This window comes from Bombina bombina, chromosome 6 (assembly GCF_027579735.1).
Source record: "Bombina bombina isolate aBomBom1 chromosome 6, aBomBom1.pri, whole genome shotgun sequence".
Lineage (NCBI taxonomy): Eukaryota > Metazoa > Chordata > Amphibia > Anura > Bombinatoridae > Bombina > Bombina bombina.
In genome coordinates, this window is record NC_069504.1 from 298,482,853 (window position 1) to 298,503,639 (window position 20,787).

Here is a 20,787-nt window from a genome sequence, read left to right on the forward strand (position 1 = left end):
GAGAATGTAGTGCGAAATAACCACAGACAAACTTTTTATGGGAAAATTTTGTGACCGTCACAGGCCATAAAATTTTATTAACCTAACAAACTAGATAGAACTGATAGAACTGAAAATATATATGGCGGCATAGAGATCAGCTACCCAGAACAGCAGGAGATCACCGGCCCAACGGGAACAGCAGCAGAGGGGTCTCTGCCCTAAGGAGATGACGCTGAGGGGTTGCAGAGATCACGTGACCATCCCTCAAAAAGGGAGGAAGGAGGGTTACCGTCACGTGCACGTGAGGGCCTACCCCCCTCCCCGGAAGTCTGGCCATCACTCACCCCTAGCGACCTTCTCCTGCGCAACCGGACCGAGGATCTCCCGCCGCCAGGGTGAAAAGAAGATCTTCCACCTAGATAAGGATTCCCTGTTACCAAGCCGTGTAAACCGCATAACAGGGAGAGGAGATCCATATCCTACAGTAATGGCTTATTGGGCCTAGGGTGAGTAGCCATAGCCCTGCCATTAAGGTGCCGTCGAAAATACAACATCATTAAAACATTACAAAAGGGGAAGGGAGGGAGGGGAAAAAACTGCTTCAGCCAGGATCCGGAGAAGAAGAGGAAGTTGCAAGGGAGAACTTGGCTTATCTACTGGTAAGGAGGGGCCTACCCTAAATTGCAACAATGTTGCACCCAGCACCTTCCCTCTCTCTTCTAACCCACTCTCCTACAGCCTTAACCCTTAGACTGCTCCAGGCTTATACTAAGCCCTACACTGCATTAAGGGATTAAATGCTTACCGGATCCTTCTTCACAGAGGAGAGGATTTAACATAACTTAATTAAATAACTATGTACATGAGAATGTAGTGCGAAATAACCACAGACAAACTTTTTATGGGAAAATTTTGTGACCATCACAGGCCATAAAATTTTATTAACCTAACAAACTAGATAGAACTGATAGAACTGAAAATATATATGGCGGCATAGAGATCAGCTACCCAGAACAGCAGGAGATCACCGGCCCAACGGGAACAGCAGCAGAGGGGTCTCTGCCCTAAGGAGATGACGCTGAGGGGTTGCAGAGATCACGTGACCATCCCTCAAAAAGGGAGGAAGGAGGGTTACCGTCACGTGCACGTGAGGGCCTACCCCCCTCCCCGGAAGTCTGGCCATCACTCACCCCTAGCGACCTTCTCCTGCGCAACCGGACCGAGGATCTCCCGCCACAAGGAAGCATTTTAATGGTACCCTTGCCGCCAACCCACGACCCGATTTACAGGAGGGGTAACAGAGCTCTCTGAATGTCCCCTATGAATAAATCCAGCCCCACATCTGAAAGGTGAACTTTATCCCTTCTATATAGCTCGGTTCTATCAGCCGAAATGGCTTCGTGCCGTACCACGAAGCCACCTGACCCAGTGACGGTTTTCGCTACAGACGCATTGATCTTCTTCCTAACCCGGTATGCCGCCGTATGGGCCGACATATGCCTCCAGTGGAGACGGGGTATTATATGGGACCACCCTATCATGACCCCCGGGATGCGTACTCTTAGCCACCCAATGTCTGCCTGCATAACCTTAATCAACTGTAAAACTGGTATGGCCCCCACATCGTTACCCCCTAGGTGAAGAATAATAATGTGAGGCTTCCCCCAGCGTACCAGGGCCTCAGATATGGTTCCTGCTAATTGGGGCCAGCACATCCCCCTATCACCCAACCACCTAACGGATGCCTTGTTGGGAGGGAGACCTAGGGATTGGCCAAATGGGAGGGACGCACAGAGTAGGGAGGCCCAGTGGACAAAGGAGTGGCCCACAATCCAGATTCGCTTCACCCCGGGGGTAGTGCCTGTGGAGACAAACAGTTTAGTATCCTGAATTAACAACTAAACATTAAACAATTGGACGGACATAGGTTCTGAAACAATTGGACCGCCAACGCCCAATACGTTTTATGTCCTCGCACGAGGAGCCCGCTTGCGCAGCGTTAGTCGCGGCCCCTATGCGAAAAGAGTGCGGGGCGAGTCTGCTAGCGTCCAGCCCCGCCTGGACTGCCGCCAATTTTAGGACCCTACCGAACTGAAATTTGGAAAGGGATCTGCCGTCCGCATGGACCAGGAATTGCCCTGGGCCAGGCGGCCTTTGAGCCAGGTAAAGGTTAACGCAGTTAACCGGGCAGCATGCGCTGTTCACCTGAGGGTGAACGGGGATCCAGGTTCCCTTACCCTCCTGATCTGTCTTTGATCGCGGCAGAAAAAGAAGTAAGGAATCAGGGGCAGCTCTAACATGTTGCAGTTGTATACCTGCCCCTGACGCCTGCTTGGAGGGTGCTACTACCTCGCTAACTCTAAGAGCGGCGGCAAAGGCCAGATTAAACGCAGTTTTGAAGAGTAGGGCTTCAAAATCTGATCTACAGACCACGTCGAGCGCCAAGAGCAATCGATCCAGGCGGTCGCGGGTGATGGGTTCGCGCGTGTCTATTTTCCGCTGCTGCGATCTGCCCCAACCCTTGATCACCTGCCTAATAAAAAAGGAATTGGTTGGGTCAGGAATGGCTAATGCCCTATAGAAAAATGAGAGGGCGGCCAATTTGGATTGTATTGCCCCCTGACGGGCCCCAGCGGCATGCAAACTCACCAGCCAATCATGTAAGTTGTCCCTAGACCCCTGAGCAGCGTCGGCTCCCCTGGACGCACAGAAATTGTCCCATTCAGACCACATGCGGGCATAGGCGTGCCAAGTGGATGGTGCTAAGGAGGAGCGGACCAACGGCAGTAAGGCTATCCAGGAAGGACGAGCTGCCAAAGGAAATCAGGACAGCGTAAACCCACGGCTGCAGCTGTGGGGGCTAACTTGCGAAATGTCACCCATTCGAATCGTGACAGGGCGTCAGCTACAACATTGTTAACGCCCGGGACATGACGGGCCTGGAACTGGATGTTAAGGTCCAGACAGCGCAACACCAGGTGGCGCAGCAAGGTAATGACCTTTGCTGAGGTGGCTGACAAGTTATTGATCGCAAAAACCACACTGATGTTGTCTGTCCAGAACACAACAGTCCTGTTTGACAACTTCCCACCCCACAGCTCGACCGCCAAGACCACGGGGAATAGCTCCAGGAGAGTCAGGTTTCGAGTAAGGCCCGCCGGGGCCCAGGACTCCGGCCAGGGCTCCGCGCTCCACTCTCCCTGGAAATAGGCCCCGTAACCGTGCGATCCAGCTGCGTCAGTGAAAAGGTGCAGTAACTGGCTAGACATGGGAGGGGTACGCCAGACCCGAATCCCGTTAAATCGCGTGAGAAACTGTTCCCAGACTACTAGGTCAGCCAGCAATTCACTCCCTAGGGTTATCTTTGATTTCGGGTTTGACCTACCACTAAGCTGTCTTTCCAGTCTACGGTTAAAAACCCGACCCATGGGGATAACTCTGCAAGCGAAATTAAGCAAACCTAACAGGGATTGTAACTGTTTCAGGGAAATAACTGCATTAGAGACTGCCGCTCTGACCGCCTCAAGCATGCCCTGAACTTTATCAGGTGGCAACCTACAGAGCCGAGCCTGGGTGTCGATTTCGATTCCCAGGAAAACTAAACAGGACGCGGGGCCTTGCGTTTTGTCCTCTGCCAGGGGCACCCCGAAATGTCTCATGACGCTGCGCATGATGTTCATTGTGGATAAACAATCATCGGAGCCTGCTCTCCCTACAATGAGAAAATCGTCCAGGTAGTGTGCTATGGGATCGCTGCCCACTTCTGAAGCTACGACCCAATGAAGGAAACTACTGAACGCTTCAAACAAGGCGCATGACAAAGAGCAGCCCATGGGCAGGCAGCGATCCACGTAGTACACACCTGCAAACTTACAACCCATTAGATGGAAAACTGAGGGGTGGAGTGGAAGAAGCCTAAATGCCGACTCAATGTCTAGTTTCGCCAATAGAGCACCATGACCCGCCCTCCTGACCAGGTCTAGTGCGCTATCAAAGGATTGATAGCGCACCGAGCTGAGTTGGGGGTCAATGGCATCATTGACTGAGCTACCTTTTGGGTACGACAGGTGCTGAATGAGGCGAAACTTCCCTGGCTCTTTCTTGGGAACCACCCCCAACGGGGAAATGACCAAATCAGGTAAAGGTGGGGCAGCAAAGGGGCCAGCCATTCGCCCTAAAGTCACTTCTTTATTAATTTTATCCCTCACTACTTCGGAGTGTTGGTATGCTGAAATAAGGTTCCTATTAAATCTCTTACCCTTGATTTGCCTAAATGTGGGGATATGAAAACCAAATGAAAAACCCTCCCATAACATACGTGCCGCCGCCTGGTCTGGGTAAGCCCACAACCATGGTGCCATGGCATGTACCTTAATTGGCGTTTCCGCCTTTCTGGCCCAAGTTTGCTGAAGGGGGCTTATTGGTCTGGTCCCTTCGCTTGATGCAGTCACTGCCAGGGTGTGGACCAGAGCAGTACCTGCAGACGTGTCTGAAGGTGCATGCGCTACCCTTGTCGCATTTTTTGTCCTGGAAGGGCCAGCAGGTTCCCCCCCGTTTCCTGCTTCTGGTATTACGAAAGGACTGCTGCGCTGATTGCTGAGTTGAAGTTACGGCAGCGGGTGCACCCCCTTTTGGGTCCATTCGCTGCCACAACTGGTTATCAGTAGAGTCAAAAGTCAGGGAAGGATTTCCTGCCATTTTCCTCCTGAACTCAGCATCATATTCCCTCCACACACCTTCACTGTGATTACGCTGAATCCAGTGAATAGTGTCCGTGTATTTTAGGATAGGCAAACTCTGGGAGGGGTACTTTTCGATATAACAGGAGGAAAAAACCCTGAAGCACTGGAGCCACTCATCAAAAGTGTCTGGGCGTTTAAATTTTTTAGGCCCTGTTCCCTCAGCGCTCCTCTCTCTCTGCCTATACGCCTCCACCGAAAGGTCAAATATATTAACATATTTTCCACGGTGAATCCTACTGACCACCTTTTTGCGCAGGTGTCTATGCAATGAGTATATTTTTCCTGGGCTTGCGTCCCCATAAAGGGCTGCTCGCCTTTCGGAGATGGCCCTGGTAGGGAGAGGTTCAGCTGGCACCTCTGTAGGTGGGTTTTGCGGGGCGGTGTTACTGGCGCTGTCCTGCTTATTATCTGGCTTGACCCCCCTCTTTAAAATTTTCTTAATCATTCTAAACATTTTCTTCTGACCTGCCCCTTGTAAACCCAAGGAAGAGTCAGTCTCAGACCCTGAGTCAGAAGAGGATGAGTCAGAGGAAGAATGGTCATTGTGTGTAAATAAAGCATTCTCACCGTGACTAATGGCAGGAGGTCCCTGACCCATGCTGGAAACGGGCTGGCCTGCTTGCTGGTTTTGGAGGGCGAGTCCTGAAGACCCTTGCTGTGCAGTGGAAGTGGTGGCTGCTGCTCCTGCTGTAATGCTGCCTGCTACTCCTGCATCCACCCCACTCATGACTGTGGCAGTGTTGGTCCGTGTTTTTTCTGCACTTTGTGATCCAATTGCCCCCTGCAAAAGAGAAAGAATTTGGCGAGCACTTTGCCCAATGGATGTGTCTGGATTATCAGTAGCAAGGGGTGGATGAGCTATATGAAGCGGTGTATGAAACCCCTGACTCGCTGACTGTCCATTCGCAGATGTCTGAGCATTCACACCCTGCTGGTCTACAATAGGGTTATGGCTTGCCTGGCTTATTGATTGTGCATGGTTTAATGAGTGTGCATGAGCGCCCTGCGTGGCTGCAATGGGGGAGTGGATACCCTGAGCAAGGGGTTGTACTCCTTGTATGCCTAACATAATGGGATGTTGTAGCTGGCCTAAAGATTGCACATTTGCATTATGTATGCCAACCAGGGGTGTATTATATCCCTGAGTTGCTGCTTGTACGTTCACACCATTCAAAACCGCATTCACACCAATGGGGGATGGTAAATGATGAGACGGTAAATGATGCTCAATGTTTTGATTCACATGCATACTGCGATCATTGCCTTGATTCACATGCAGACTATTATCAGACATATGTGTATTAATGACAATATCATGCGGCTGAGCGGCCGCTTGTACTAAACCACTATCAGCCCTGTGTGGGTTAATAATATCGGGAGCGGCCTGCTGAACAGCATTTGCGTTATCTCCCATTTGTAAAAACTGTAATGGCCTCATTGCCCTGGAAGGGTTAACTCTGCGTGTCCCCCTACCCCTATCACTGGCTATCTGCCTGGTACTACCTCTTATGATGGAGCGACCCCTTTGATGCCCCTGAGGATTAACGTTCAAATGTGCTGTTCACTTGCGCTGTTTGCTTGCGCTGCTAATGCCCCTCCGACCCCCCACTGATAACCCGCCAACTGCCAAGGACGGCTCTCGGTGCTCACCTGCAAGTGGCGTTGCCCCGGGAGCCGATGTCCTTGCGACCGCGCGGGAATCTGCCAAGCCGGAAGTGCCGATGTCCGCTTCCGGTGACGTCACTAACATGGCGTTAACACCGGAAGTCGGACCCGGACCACGCGGCTGGCGAAGGAGATCGCTAGGCCCCGGGGGGAGCAGCATAGGCCCTGGGGTGGCATGGGCCTCGGGTATGGTGCGCCTAGGGGCAAGTCCGGGTGTTGAGGGCTGAGGGGCCGTTACAGAGGCCATGTTCCGGCCGGGCTGGGGATCGCGTGTTGCCACGTGTGGTGCCTCAATGAGAGGTGTGAAAGGGCGATGGCTGCTGGGGGTTAAAGCAGGATCCGGATCCTGACTAGAAGGATCAGGAGGGAAAACAGCTGGTGTCACACTGGGCCCTGGGGAGGCTGCAGCCATTGCGGTTATTATGTTTTTCAATAGGTCAGAAACTGCTGACATAGCAGCAGGGGGTACAGCACTAAGAAATGAGGCCTGTACACTATCAAGGGGTAAATTAACCTGCTGGGTCTGCAATGCTTGCTGTGTGGGGGATTCCTGAGCTAACTCAATATCAATAGGTCCCTGCTCTTCCACATTATGAACCTGGGCTGACACAACAGTAGTATATTGAGTTGGGGGAATGATATCTAAATCATCCTCAGAAATAGATTGAACACTTATCTTTATTTTTTCTTTTGCAGGTGCAGGAGGTTCCTGTTCCGCCTGGTAACGTCTGGGAGGCAGAGTAGAACGCCTGGAACGATGCATAGCTGCGCTGGTGATGACAGAACTGCTAAGAAAAAACTGCTTCAGCCAGGATCCGGAGAAGAAGAGGAAGTTGCAAGGGAGAACTTGGCTTATCTACTGGTAAGGAGGGGCCTACCCTAAATTGCAACAATGTTGCACCCAGCACCTTCCCTCTCTCTTCTAACCCACTCTCCTACAGCCTTAACCCTTAGACTGCTCCAGGCTTATACTAAGCCCTACACTGCATTTTGGATTTGCTGTATATCTGTGTATTTATTTATTTTGTTTGAACTTGGCCAATCTAACTTCTGTATTTACTGAAAAGTCTAACTTTGATCCTTGCTGACGTCTAAAGTGACATTGGCCTGTTTATCTGATTGTGATCCTAATAACTGTCTAAACCTTTTACCTGGAATTTCCCCTTTTTCTTTTTCCACTAATACAGACCTTCAGACTTTTTCTCTGCTTGACTCCTGTGCTACAGCCAGTGTCTGTAAACTGTCTACATTAAAATAGCTCACTTTTGTATTTCAGCCACAGAGACCTGGAACTCAGCTCCAATGTTAACACGTTTTCCCCTAGTTTTGATAATTCTGTTTAACACTAAAAAACACTACAGCATTTTAGGCAATACAGTATAAACAAATCTCATAATGTAAACTTACTGACTTGCTATTTCAATAATTAAAGAAATATATTGAAAATTAAATTGTTTTTCCTTGATGATGGCTGGTAGTCATAAAATGGCTTAAAAAATGTAAATGCAATAATATCATAGGCAATATAAACAAATACTTAATAATTTTACTTCAGTTTACTTAAAGGGATACTATTTTTTTTTATTATTGATCCCTAAACAAAGCTTTGTGTTTATATTATTGAAGCATTGAAGAGACAGTGCCTCTTCAAACCATACAGACGTAATTAATAGATTAATTATTAACTTTGCTACTTTAATCTCATGTTACTCTGGTATACACTTGTTTTCTACAGCTTTTTAAGATACATTTACAATATTTGTGAATGTTTCTCTGCAAAAAGAATTCTTTGTTATAAAGTAATTACTATAACTAAACTGCATATAAAGATGAGAATAAATTACAGAAGTGAGTATGCAAAACATTACTTCACAAACTAAATAAATACTTCCTTGTATAGGATAGGAACTGAAAACTTCTGTTTAGAATAGGCACAATGAGCAGTGTGATAACGGTAGTAGATACCAGGTTTTCAGTGACAAATTTTGAAGGTTTCTGAAACTGTAGATCTATCTCAACCAAACAATAATTCATACACCTATAAGACCACTTATATTACAGAATATCCATTCACATTACAGATCAATTGACCCTTTAAATTTCACAAAGTTGATGTAAAAAGTGCAGTTCATAAAAAAAAATTGTAATAAAATGTGGGGGGTCACATGGTTTCAATGTATTAAAGAGACAAGAAACCCACATTTTTTCTTTCATGTTTCAGACTGAGCATACAATTTAAAAAAAGATTCCTATTTACTTCTATCATAAAATTTAATGCTGCCATAAAAAGCATAAAAGCAGGAAGGTAAAGTGTATGTTCTATTTGAATCATGAAAGAACATTTTTGGGTTTGATATCCCTTTAAGACCTAGCAGCAAATATTTTGAGTAGCCAAACTTATCCATGGCCAGAGTATCTATAGTATCCATGGCCATTTTGTTAACAAACTTACCATTGTTTTGTGGTTCCATATCTGATAATCTCTTGAAGTAATTTAGGGACAGATATGTGGCAGGTTTAGGCTTATGAAGACTGCAATGAACCTGTCCAGTTTACATGAAAATGGGGTAAAATAAACAATAAAAGTATACAGGAAAGTTGTTTAACAATAGATTAATTAGACATTTTATATTTACATTTCAAAATGTTTACTGTCTCTTTAAAGGTACATGAAATCCATTTTTTTCTTTCTTTCATGATTTATATAGAAAATACTATTTAAACAATGTTGCAATTTACTTCTCTTGTGCAATCTGTTTCATTCTCTTGATATCCTTTGTTGAAGAAGCAATAATGCCCTACTGGTAGCTAGCTGATTACATTGGGTGTGCCAATAACATGAGATGTTTATGTTAACAGCTCCTGAGCCTATCTAGGTATCCCTTTCACCAATGAATATCTAGAGAACCAAACAAATTAGTTAAAAGAAGTATTCTGGAAAGTTGTTTAAAATCACGTGCTCTATCTATATTATGAAAGAGAAAAAAAATGTTTTTTTTTTATGTTCCTTGAAGTTAGAAGTAATTAACTGTCAGCAGTTTTTTACCAGCATATGTACAGGAATACATGAGGAAATATAAAAAACTATTGTTACATGACAGACTTTATATGTATTATTAATATAAACAAAGTCGTGTGCACACCATTGAGAATGTGGTACTGTAGTAAAGGTTATGCCAGATAAAGACAGAGCTATAACTAGAAAGATATGAAAAAAATAAGTCTGAACTTTGTCAGGGAAGGGTTTGTGTTAGGAGTGGGTGGTTGACAGTGTTGATGGTTATAAAAAGGATTATTAGAGGGAGGTGGCCTTTAGAATTTAGCTGTAGGTAATTTGTCACTCAATAGAATGAATTGTTAAAATTGCACAGGGTTAAAAAGTTAATTTGAGAAGAGAACATAGATTATATATTTGTAAACAAATCTTTCACAAAATTCAAGGATGGGTAAGAGAGAGATTATTCTAGTGATATTTTCTTGTAGGAACATTAAAGTGATGGTAAATCCTAGCATTTGTGAAATGCTAGGATTTACAATTGAAATTCTTCATGCTGAAAGCTCCTTTATTTGTTTGAAGCATTCACCGCACTGAGCTGCTCAGGCAGCCCACGGCAGAACGCTATTTTCCAGAGAGGTGATGTTTCCACCTCTTAGCCAATAGCCGTGCTATACTTCATGACTGAAAGTCCCCTTTATTTGTGAAACGCTAGTACTATTTAACATTGGAACAAACGCTAGGATTTGCCATCTCTTTAAACACAAGCTTGAATCACCCATAAAATAATACATTAAAGAGACAGTCTAGTCAAAATTACACTTTCATGGTTCAGATAGTGCATGCAGTTTTAAACAACTTTCCAAATTTCTTTTATCATCAAATTTGCTTTGTTCTCTTGGTATTCTTAATTGAAAGCTAAACCTAGGTAGGCTCATATGCTAATTTCTAAGCCCTTGAAGGTCGACTCTAATCTCAATGCATTTGACAGTTTTTCACAGCTAGAGAGCTTAAGTTTATGTGTGCCATATAGGTAACATTTTGCTCACTTCCGTGGAGTTACTTATGAGAGGACACTGATTGGCTAAATTTCAAGTCTGTCAAAAGAACTGAAATAAGGGGCAGTCAGCAGAGGCTTAGATACAAGGTAATCAAAGAGGTAAAAAGTATATTTCTATAACTGTGTTGGTTATGCAAAACTGGGGAATGGGTAATAAAGGGATTATCTATCTTTTTAAACAATAAAAAATCTGGAGTAGACTGTCAATCAAACTAAAACAATGTATTTATTATTTTCCCTGCAATTGCTGGAATATACCTTTTTCCTTATCATAAAGGAACTGGAATCTAGGAGTATATCTGGCAGTAATTCTGAGATTCTTTTTGTATAGGAAAATATTACAGTGTAACATTTCACCTTAGAGCAGCCACTGATTGACCAAAGCAGGGTAGACAGAGCTTGGGTCCCCCTCTGGGTTGTATTTTGTAAGCAGAGGGGGAGGCCGTCTGGATTGCATCACACATTCCTTGCTGCAGGGGCTATCGTTGATTTTGGGGGGCATGCCTTTTTTGCCCCTTGCATGTCGGAGGGCAGTTGGAGGTTGTGGTCATTCTGGTGGGTGCCGCCTTGTTGAAACCGGATGTTTTATCTGAGAAAGCCTTGCGCGCTAGAGACAGCAAAGTGCCAGCATGATTGCAGACTGTTTCCTTTTGATCCTGTAGTGCTGGTCGCAAGTGGGGGAAGCATACACTTGGGAAGAGCTTTGTATCCTGTTGGATACTTATGCCGTATTATAATAGTTGATAATAACCACTCCTGCCGTTTATGGCTGTCACTTGATGAGTGATCAGTAGCAGATGTAGGATTCCACTCAAATGAGAGATTGAATGCACTGTCAGTGAAAAAGTTTTTCTATAATTATAGGTATTTTAAGCCCCAATTAATTAATAACCACAGGCAAGACTTAATCTAGGTTACCTAACAGATTAAACAATACCCATAACTATCAAATATTAGTTGACATTAATATATTAATTAATTATTACAAACAAGTATAACAATTATGACAATTCCTCAAGATTCTGGAAGCATCTGGTAACAACTTCAGCTAAAATCTTACAGAATTTATACAGCTCTCAAGCCAATACACTTGTTCTATACCATAAATGCAAAAAGCTTAGGACTTTCAAGTTGAGTGCTAAATATCACTTACGCTAAAGCGATATTTGCACTCAACTGAGTAATACCAGCACACGCTAATGTGTGCTGGTATTACAAGTGAGGTGCAATGTGAATGCGACCTCGTGTTCACATTGCACGGAAGCATTGTGTTCACTAGAGCGTGCTTCTATAGGCTCCAATGAATGCATTTTTTTCAGGCCATCAGACATGGCATGAGAAAACTAGTGCAGCAAAAATGGGTAAGTCGCACAGAGATGGGCAGCAAATTGAAATGTATATGTATATGATTATATGCATATACATACTGTATATATTTTCAGGGAACACACAGTTCCCATAGACAGGAGCACTTTTAAGTGCCGTTTTTTCTAACATCCCACTTTTGCCAATTTTAGCCCCCCATAAACTGCCTAGCACAGTTATTTTTTTTTTAAATAAAAAATTCTACTGTTTTTTTTATTTTTAAAAAGCACTACACACTGTATTTTGGGGGCAATAGGGGGGTATTAAAAAAATTATCCAGAGGTCTCACCTCTGGTCAATTTTTTGAGCGCTAATTTCTACCGTGAGCTTGTGGTAACAATATCCAGCCACTTGTAATGGCTGGTTATTTATTGCACGCCCACAAACGGGAGAATTTGCGGGTGCGCAATAAATTAGCGCTCCACATGTAATCTAGGCCTAAATCTATATCTTTAGTTTCCTCATAAGGCTTTCACCAATTTGCATGAAGTATAGATACTTCTATTTTAACTGTACTCATGCGTATTTCAATAAACTTTTCTAACTATAAGTCTGATTATTGTTTTGATTGACATGAGCAACTGTTTTAAATGTAAATGCTCTTGAAAGAGACTTAAAGGGACAGTCAAGTCCAAAAAAAACTTTCATGTTTTAAATAGGACATGCAATTTTAAACAACTTCCCAATTTACTTTTATCACCAATTTTGCTTTGTTCTCTTGGTATTCTTAGTTGAAAGCTAAAACTAGGAGGTTCATATGCTAATTTCTTAGACCTTGAAGACTGCCTCTAATCTGAATACATTTTGACCACTAGAGGGCATTAGTTCACATGTTTCATATAGATAACATTGAGCTCATGCACGTAAAGTGACCTAGGAGTGAGAACTGATTGGCTAAACTGCATGTCTGTCAAAAGAACTGAAATAAGGGGGCAGTCAGCAGAAGCTTAGATACAAGATAATTACAGAGGTAAAACGTGTATTATTATAACTGTGTTGGTTATGCAAAACTGGGGAATGGGTAATAAAGGGATTATCTTTCTTTTTAAACAACAAAAATTCTGGTGTTGACTGTCCCTTTAACTAATTATTAACTCATTGCTAGCTAAATCCTAACTAACTAATACTATTTAAACTATTTAAATTATTTAAAGCCAAGCGCTATTAGGACTGCATGAAACGTCCTAATGGCGTGAAGGGTTTAGGTCTATTTTGGGACTTTCCTCTAAATGTAGATGCCTCTTTTACACAACTTTCTAGAAGCACGCTTTTTCCTAATGAAGATTCTGGGGGATTATATGATGTTATGGATAAAAAAAAATGAAAAATAATCTTAAGAAACCTTTTTTTCCCTGTCATTAAAGCTGCTGAATGGTGTGTCGCTACTTGTGAGCAGTTATCCTCTCAGTTTAATGATAAATTTGTCTCTTATTTCAGATATTCGCCACCTCCTGACTTTCTATTCTGAAGTTATGCGTGACTTATTACAACTGGATTTTTGCAGTATGGTCTAATTTGGGTATTATGGCTCAAACTTTGGGAAGCTGATTCCTCATCTAAGATTAATCTATGGAATTTACCTTTTAATGTAACTATTCCTTTTGGAAAGAAACTGGAAGATCTGATTGCCAAGAGGACTGGAGGTAAGAGTCTTTTTCTCTCTCTCAGAGTAATAGGCAGATGTGGCCATCATCAGGATACCTCAGATGGCTGGTGAATTTTGAAGATGGCGGGGGCACTAGACCCCACCCCTTAAGAATGCTCCACCCCTCACACAGTTAAATTGAGTTGCAACACATACAGTATCTTTCTTTCTATCTATCTATCTATCTATCTATCTATCTATCTATCTATCTATCTATCTATCTATACACACACACATACACTTGATTTCCTACCAAATGCAGAAAATGCTTATTATGTTTAAGTAAAAAGTATGAACTGCTTAACAAGTTCCCTAACTGATCAGTTTGCAACCAAAATTCCATCATGTACATCTTACAGATAAATACAATGCTTCATTGCTTATAAGTGGTTTAGGGCCAACTGTTCCCTTCATAACTATGTCCCCACTGTAGCCAAACCTCCTCTTAGACAACCACATTAGATCCCCTTAACAATAAATACACAACACTGTTTAGTGGCAAAAATTGTAAAAAGCTCACTTTATTTTGGTATATATCAGTAACGGCAATGAGTCCCCTAACTAAACCCCCCTTAATTGCGGCGGACTTGACAATTATCCCCAAATTGTTCTCAAACATGGAGGGAGCCCGCGCTCCCCCAGCCAGCCTATTAAGTGCTTAACTTACACCGCACCAAAACGCTGCATTGCGCATGTGGAAAAACTTTACCGGGGTCACAGACCTGTGCATTACTCGGTCAAACCGTGCACCAATACTGGCCGCAAATTACCACCATCCAGGGGGTTTGCCATTCCATCTACCACAGTTACGCCCATTTGGTACGCTACCTGACAGTTGGGGATAGGCCAAGGATTAACTAATAACATATTTGTCATATTCTGTTGACCGACTAGAACAACATTCTCGTTTCTCCAATTGGACTCATTGCTCTCTGTGACCGTTTTGATGTTTGGTTATCCGCAATACAAAAAACAGCTTTAACACTCCATGTAATAATTTCATTCCTAGTCGATGGGCGGGTGGGAAAAGACAAAGTTGAACTGGTGATACAAAGAAAGGTAAGCCCTTATATCCCCTTTTATCCCCCACTCTGGACCCTCCCCTGGCCTATCCATATTTGCCCCCCCTTTTCCACCCCCCTTTTACTCTTGTTTGTACTCAGCTCCTACCACCCCACCCCCCTTGCTCTCAGGGAGTGCAGAGCTGCTGGCCATGCTAACTCTCTCATTGTCCCGGCCACTTACTGCGATTCCTGCCTATGTGGCACTCCTCACTCATAAGTGGTTTAGGGCCAACTGTTCCCTTCATAACTATGTCCCCACTGTATCCAAAACTCCCCTTAGACAGCCACATTAGATCCCCTTACCAAAAAACACACAATACCGTTTTAGTGGCAAAAATTGTAAAAAGGTCACTTTATTTTGGTACATATAGGTAACGGCAATGAGTCAGCTAACTAAACCCCCCTTAATTGCGGCGGACTTGACAATTATCACCAAATTGTTCTCAAACATAGAGGGAGCCCGCGCTCCCCAGCCAGACTATTATGTGCTTAAAGAGACATGCCACCCACATTTTTTCTTTTATGATTTAGAAAGAGAATGCAATTTTAAACATCTTTCTAATTTGTTTTATTCTCTTGATAATCTTCGATGAAAAGCATATCTAGATATGCTCACTAGCTGCTGATTGGTTGCTGCACATAGAAGCATCATGTGATTGGCTCACCATGTGCATTGCTTTTTCTTCAAATAAGGATATTTAACAAATGAAGCAAAATAAATTATGGAAATAAATTGTAATGTTGTTTAAATTTCTATTCTCTATCTGAATAATGAAAGAAAGATTTTGGGTTTAATGGACCTTTAACTTACACCGCACCAAAGCGCTGCATTGCACATGTGGGTCGCATACCTATATTTCCACTTACGCTCTGTGCGTTACTCGGTTAAACCGTGCACCAATACTGGCCGCAAATTACCGCCCTCCATAACCCACAAAAAAAGAGTCCCCTCTTTTTGCCGCTACCTTCCTACCCCTACCAGACCATGACCTCTGCTTACCATGCTTAGCAAGGTGACCTTTATGTCATCCAGAAAAATGTCTAACCCGATATCTGATAGGTGTACCCCGTCCAGTCTGTACAGCTCTGCACAATTCGCCTTAATTTTTGCATGGGCAGCTCATCTATGCATCTCTGGCCCATGTAGGGTCATGATAAATTTGGTAATCACACTATTAATTTTTTTCCTTGCCCGAAATGCTCCTCTCTGTGACTCAACCCCCCCCCATATCTGCCTATTAAGTGCTTAACTTACACCGCACCAAAACGCTGCATTGCGCATGTGGAAAAACTTTACCGGCTCGCCCGTCGGGGTCACAGACCTGTGCATTACTCGGTCAAACCGTGCACCAATACTGGCCGCAAATTACCACCATCCAGGGGGTTTGCCATTCCATCTACCACAGTTACGCCCATTTGGTACGCTACCTGACAGTTGGGGATAGGCCAAGGATTAACTAATAACATATTTGTCATATTCTGTTGACCGACTAGAACAACATTCTCGTTTCTCCAATTGGACTCATTGCTCTCTGTGACCGTTTTGATGTTTGGTTATCCGCAATACAAAAAACAGCTTTAACACTCCATGTAATAATTTCATTCCTAGTCGATGGGCGGGTGGGAAAAGACAAAGTTGAACTGGTGATACAAAGAAAGGTAAGCCCTTATATCCCCTTTTATCCCCCACTCTGGACCCTCCCCTGGCCTATCCATATTTGCCCCCCCTTTTCCACCCCCCTTTTACTCTTGTTTGTACTCAGCTCCTACCACCCCACCCCCCTTGCTCTCAGGGAGTGCAGAGCTGCTGGCCATGCTAACTCTCTCATTGTCCCGGCCACTTACTGCGATTCCTGCCTATGTGGCACTCCTCACTCATAAGTGGTTTAGGGCCAACTGTTCCCTTCATAACTATGTCCCCACTGTATCCAAAACTCCCCTTAGACAGCCACATTAGATCCCCTTACCAAAAAACACACAATACCGTTTTAGTGGCAAAAATTGTAAAAAGGTCACTTTATTTTGGTACATATAGGTAACGGCAATGAGTCAGCTAACTAAACCCCCCTTAATTGCGGCGGACTTGACAATTATCACCAAATTGTTCTCAAACATAGAGGGAGCCCGCGCTCCCCAGCCAGACTATTATGTGCTTAAAGAGACATGCCACCCACATTTTTTCTTTTATGATTTAGAAAGAGAATGCAATTTTAAACATCTTTCTAATTTGTTTTATTCTCTTGATAATCTTCGATGAAAAGCATATCTAGATATGCTCACTAGCTGCTGATTGGTTGCTGCACATAGAAGCATCATGTGATTGGCTCACCATGTGCATTGCTTTTTCTTCAAATAAGGATATTTAACAAATGAAGCAAAATAAATTATGGAAATAAATTGTAATGTTGTTTAAATTTCTATTCTCTATCTGAATAATGAAAGAAAGATTTTGGGTTTAATGGACCTTTAACTTACACCGCACCAAAGCGCTGCATTGCACATGTGGGTCGCATACCTATATTTCCACTTACGCTCTGTGCGTTACTCGGTTAAACCGTGCACCAATACTGGCCGCAAATTACCGCCCTCCATAACCCACAAAAAAAGAGTCCCCTCTTTTTGCCGCTACCTTCCTACCCCTACCAGACCATGACCTCTGCTTACCATGCTTAGCAAGGTGACCTTTATGTCATCCAGAAAAATGTCTAACCCGATATCTGATAGGTGTACCCCGTCCAGTCTGTACAGCTCTGCACAATTCGCCTTAATTTTTGCATGGGCAGCTCATCTATGCATCTCTGGCCCATGTAGGGTCATGATAAATTTGGTAATCACACTATTAATTTTTTTCCTTGCCCGAAATGCTCCTCTCTGTGACTCAACCCCCCCCATATCTGTCTTGATATTATGGGGGACCAGACTAGCCTAAGATGTTTCCATTTAGTAGTAAGCCACTGTATGTCAGACTTGATGGTTGCAATCAAATCTATATTCAGCCAGAATCCTATGTCGTTTCCTCCCAAGTGAATTACTATTATGTCAGGGGCCCACCACCTAGCCGCTGCCTGGTTAATAGCCTGGGTAAGGTGTTCCCATCTCATGCCTCTCCTCCCTATCCATCTTACTGACACTTTACTAAGGTGAAAGCCTAATTGCTGGTAATTATCTTTTGCCGCCTTAACTGCAGCCCAGTGTATGTAGGAGTGGCCCACTATCCATACTCTCACCGACCTCTCCCTTATACCTGTGTGAAATGGAGAAAAAACAGGGAATAGTTACCACTTATCCATTGTTACTAAGCTTTTAATGAAATATTTACCATTTTCCACATAATGTTATTAACACTTGCTTATTATGCTCTACTGTTAACTAACCTTATCTATATCTAAGAAACACCTACTACGTTTTTTGTTTATGGTCTTACGTATGTCTTCAAGCAGTTTTACCTCCACCTGCCTAGCTTCTTAATCTGCTCCTCTGCTGCCCCCTTTAAAGCAGCTGATGTCGCTCAAAGGAGTACGTGTTATACCTGGCGGCCTCCCAACCCAGATTCTGCACTGTTAACTTCAGAATTTGTCTGAATTGAAAAATAGAGACTTTGGCATGAATAAATAATTGTTTCCTTTCCATTGGACGAGTAACAATATACCTATGTAGGTTTCTTAACGGGCATGTTTCCCTATCCATGTCTTTATTAATGGATCTAGCAAAAAAAGGAATATAAGAACTCCAGGCTCCTTAAAGGGCCATTATACACTCATTTTTTCTTTGCATAAATGTTTTGTAGATGATCTATTTATATAGCCCATAAAGCTTTTTTAAAAAATAAATGTATAGTTTTGCTTATTTTTCAATAACATTGCTCTGATTTTCAGACTCCTAACCAAGCCTCAAAGTTTTATGTGAATACTGTCAGCTACCTTCTCCAGCTTGCTCCTGTTTGTGTAAAGGGTCTTTTCATATGCAAAAGAAGGGGGAGGGGGGGAGTGTCTTATTTGCCACTTGCAGTGGGCTTTCCAGCTACCTTTCCAGCTACCTTTTCAACAGAGCCAAACTTCTAAGTAAGTTTTTAAACAGTTTTATACTGGATTTTTATATCAGTATCTGTGCATCTTATTCTTTTATAGTAGTGTCTATTACATGCAGTTATATGAAAATGAGTGTATACTGTCCCTTTAAAAAACAAAACTTTAATAGCAAATTCTTAAAACATGGATAGAATCCAAAAAAGTTAGGGGTGGTCGGCGTAGAACACAGGCTTACGCGTTTCGGCTTGCAGCCGTAATCTTAGCCTAATAGGTACATTGTTCTTCGAGTTTAAAATAGGTAAAAAGAAATTTCATTGGTTGAACAGAATACACTGAACCTCCCTCTAATGCCTAATTATGTGAATGCCTAACACATGTGTATGGTAGATTGCAGAATGTCTTTTAATACATTGAAAAATCTGCCCTTATGTGATGTGCAAGAGAGGCAGTTTAACTGTTTAAAGCTGATAAAACTCTGTATTGTATCCAATAACCTGTTATTCTCAATGTTATCAGTGATATCAGTTGAGATATTACCCTCTCTAATAGCATTTGTTTAGTAGACAGAATAAGTTTAAACCTGTGCAATACATTTTGGATGCTATGGGTACACCCTTAAGAAGCATCCTGTCATTTCAGACTGTACATAAGTTTAATGTGCATTACACTGTATATATAAACTTGCCTCCTATTTGATATTAACTAACTGTCTTCTAATACATTGAAAAATCTGCTCTTATGTGATGTGCAAGATAGGCAGCTTAACTGTAAAAAGCTGGTAAAACTCTGTATTATATCCAATAACTTGTTATTCTAAATGCTACTGGTGATATCAATTGAGATATCACTCTCTCTAATAGCATTTAGTTAATAAACAGAATCAGCTTAGACCTGTACAATCCGTTTTGGATGCTATGGGTATACCCTTAAAAAGCATCCTGTCATTACAGACTGTACATAAGTTTAATATGCGCTACACTGTATATATAAGCATGCCTCCTATTTAATATTAATCCTTTAGAAGTGTTATTCATTAGAGATATGAGGTTTTGGAAAGATAAGAGCCTAGGTGGCATATATATTGTGTAGTTGAGTTTGAAAACTATGAAAATAGTATATGTATATAATTAAAACTGTGTGTATTACTTTGACCAGATATTGTAATAATTCTGATTCAAATCAATACTACTCCTGTTTAACTATTATTATTCCCAATAATTAATTAAATTGTATCTGGAATTAAGACCCTTTGGATGTCTAGTACGTAACTTAAACATCCAGAAAATCTCTCTTTTGGCCAGCAATTTGTCAATATTGCCACCTCTCTTTGGCAGTCTGATATGTTCAATAGCACACCATTTTAAAGTGCATATTTTACCCCCATGCTTTTCCACAAAATGGCGTACCAGTGGGGTAGTTGACTTCCCCCATGTGATCGTTGAAATATGTTTTCTTATGCGGAATATTATGTCCTTTGAAGTGAGTCCAATGTATTGAACCCCACATATTTCACACTTGAGCATGTATATCACCTGTGAGGACATACAATCCATGCAAGTTTGGATTTGAAAGGTCTCTCCTGATGTGTGTGATGTGAAAGTTTAGTTTTTTCCAAAAATTCACATGGTCGACATTTTTTATGTCCACACCCATACATGCCTCTCGTGCTCATTCATGTACTCATTCTGGACTGCTCATTTTTGAGGGCCGTAGGAGAAAGTATGGGCCCCAAAGTGGAACACCTTCTGGGAGTACATTTGACTCCAGCTTTCACCAGATCAATTATTTTGTCATCTGCTGCCAAGATCGGATTTATTTATTAATGGATACCCAACATCCTTTCCTCTCTTGGTCAGTTTTTGACCTCCTCACGTATACCATGATGGAGTCTTGGTACCATCATACCTGATCAAATTGTAATCCCCCTTCCAGGTCTTTTTTTGCTTTTTGCTACCACTTCATTCACTCTAAACGCCCCTGCGAATGCTAATCAGTAAACTGCTCTGAATAATGTTGTTTCAAATTTGTCTTTACAAATGTACTTTATTTTCTTTAAAATTAAAACCAGCCTGTCTTTCGTTATGAGTTCCCTCTGGTCTTTTCTTGGGTTATCCTTATTCCACCCTTTCACCACTTTCTTAACCATAAACTCCTTAGTGTAGTCCTTGTGTCCCCCTAGTTGATTAAAGAATGAAACTGCGGCTAATTTTTTTTTTTTTAGTCCTTTTTAACCCCTTCCTT

The 20,787-nt window shown here is 42.6% G+C and overlaps 1 protein-coding gene across 1 annotated transcript; it reads right to left on the reverse strand.

Annotated features, from left to right (window-relative positions):
• Positions 1 to 977: 977 nt before the first annotated feature.
• LOC128665045 (uncharacterized) lies at positions 978 to 4,016 on the reverse strand. The gene is made up of 2 exons (XM_053719803.1): positions 2,632 to 4,016; positions 978 to 1,843 (listed from the first exon to the last, which is right to left on the reverse strand). Exon 1 carries the CDS (start codon positions 3,861 to 3,863, stop codon positions 2,775 to 2,777), a length of 1,089 nt encoding a protein of 362 aa, XP_053575778.1. The 5' UTR covers positions 3,864 to 4,016; the 3' UTR covers positions 978 to 1,843; positions 2,632 to 2,774.
• Positions 4,017 to 20,787: the final 16,771 nt, after the last annotated feature.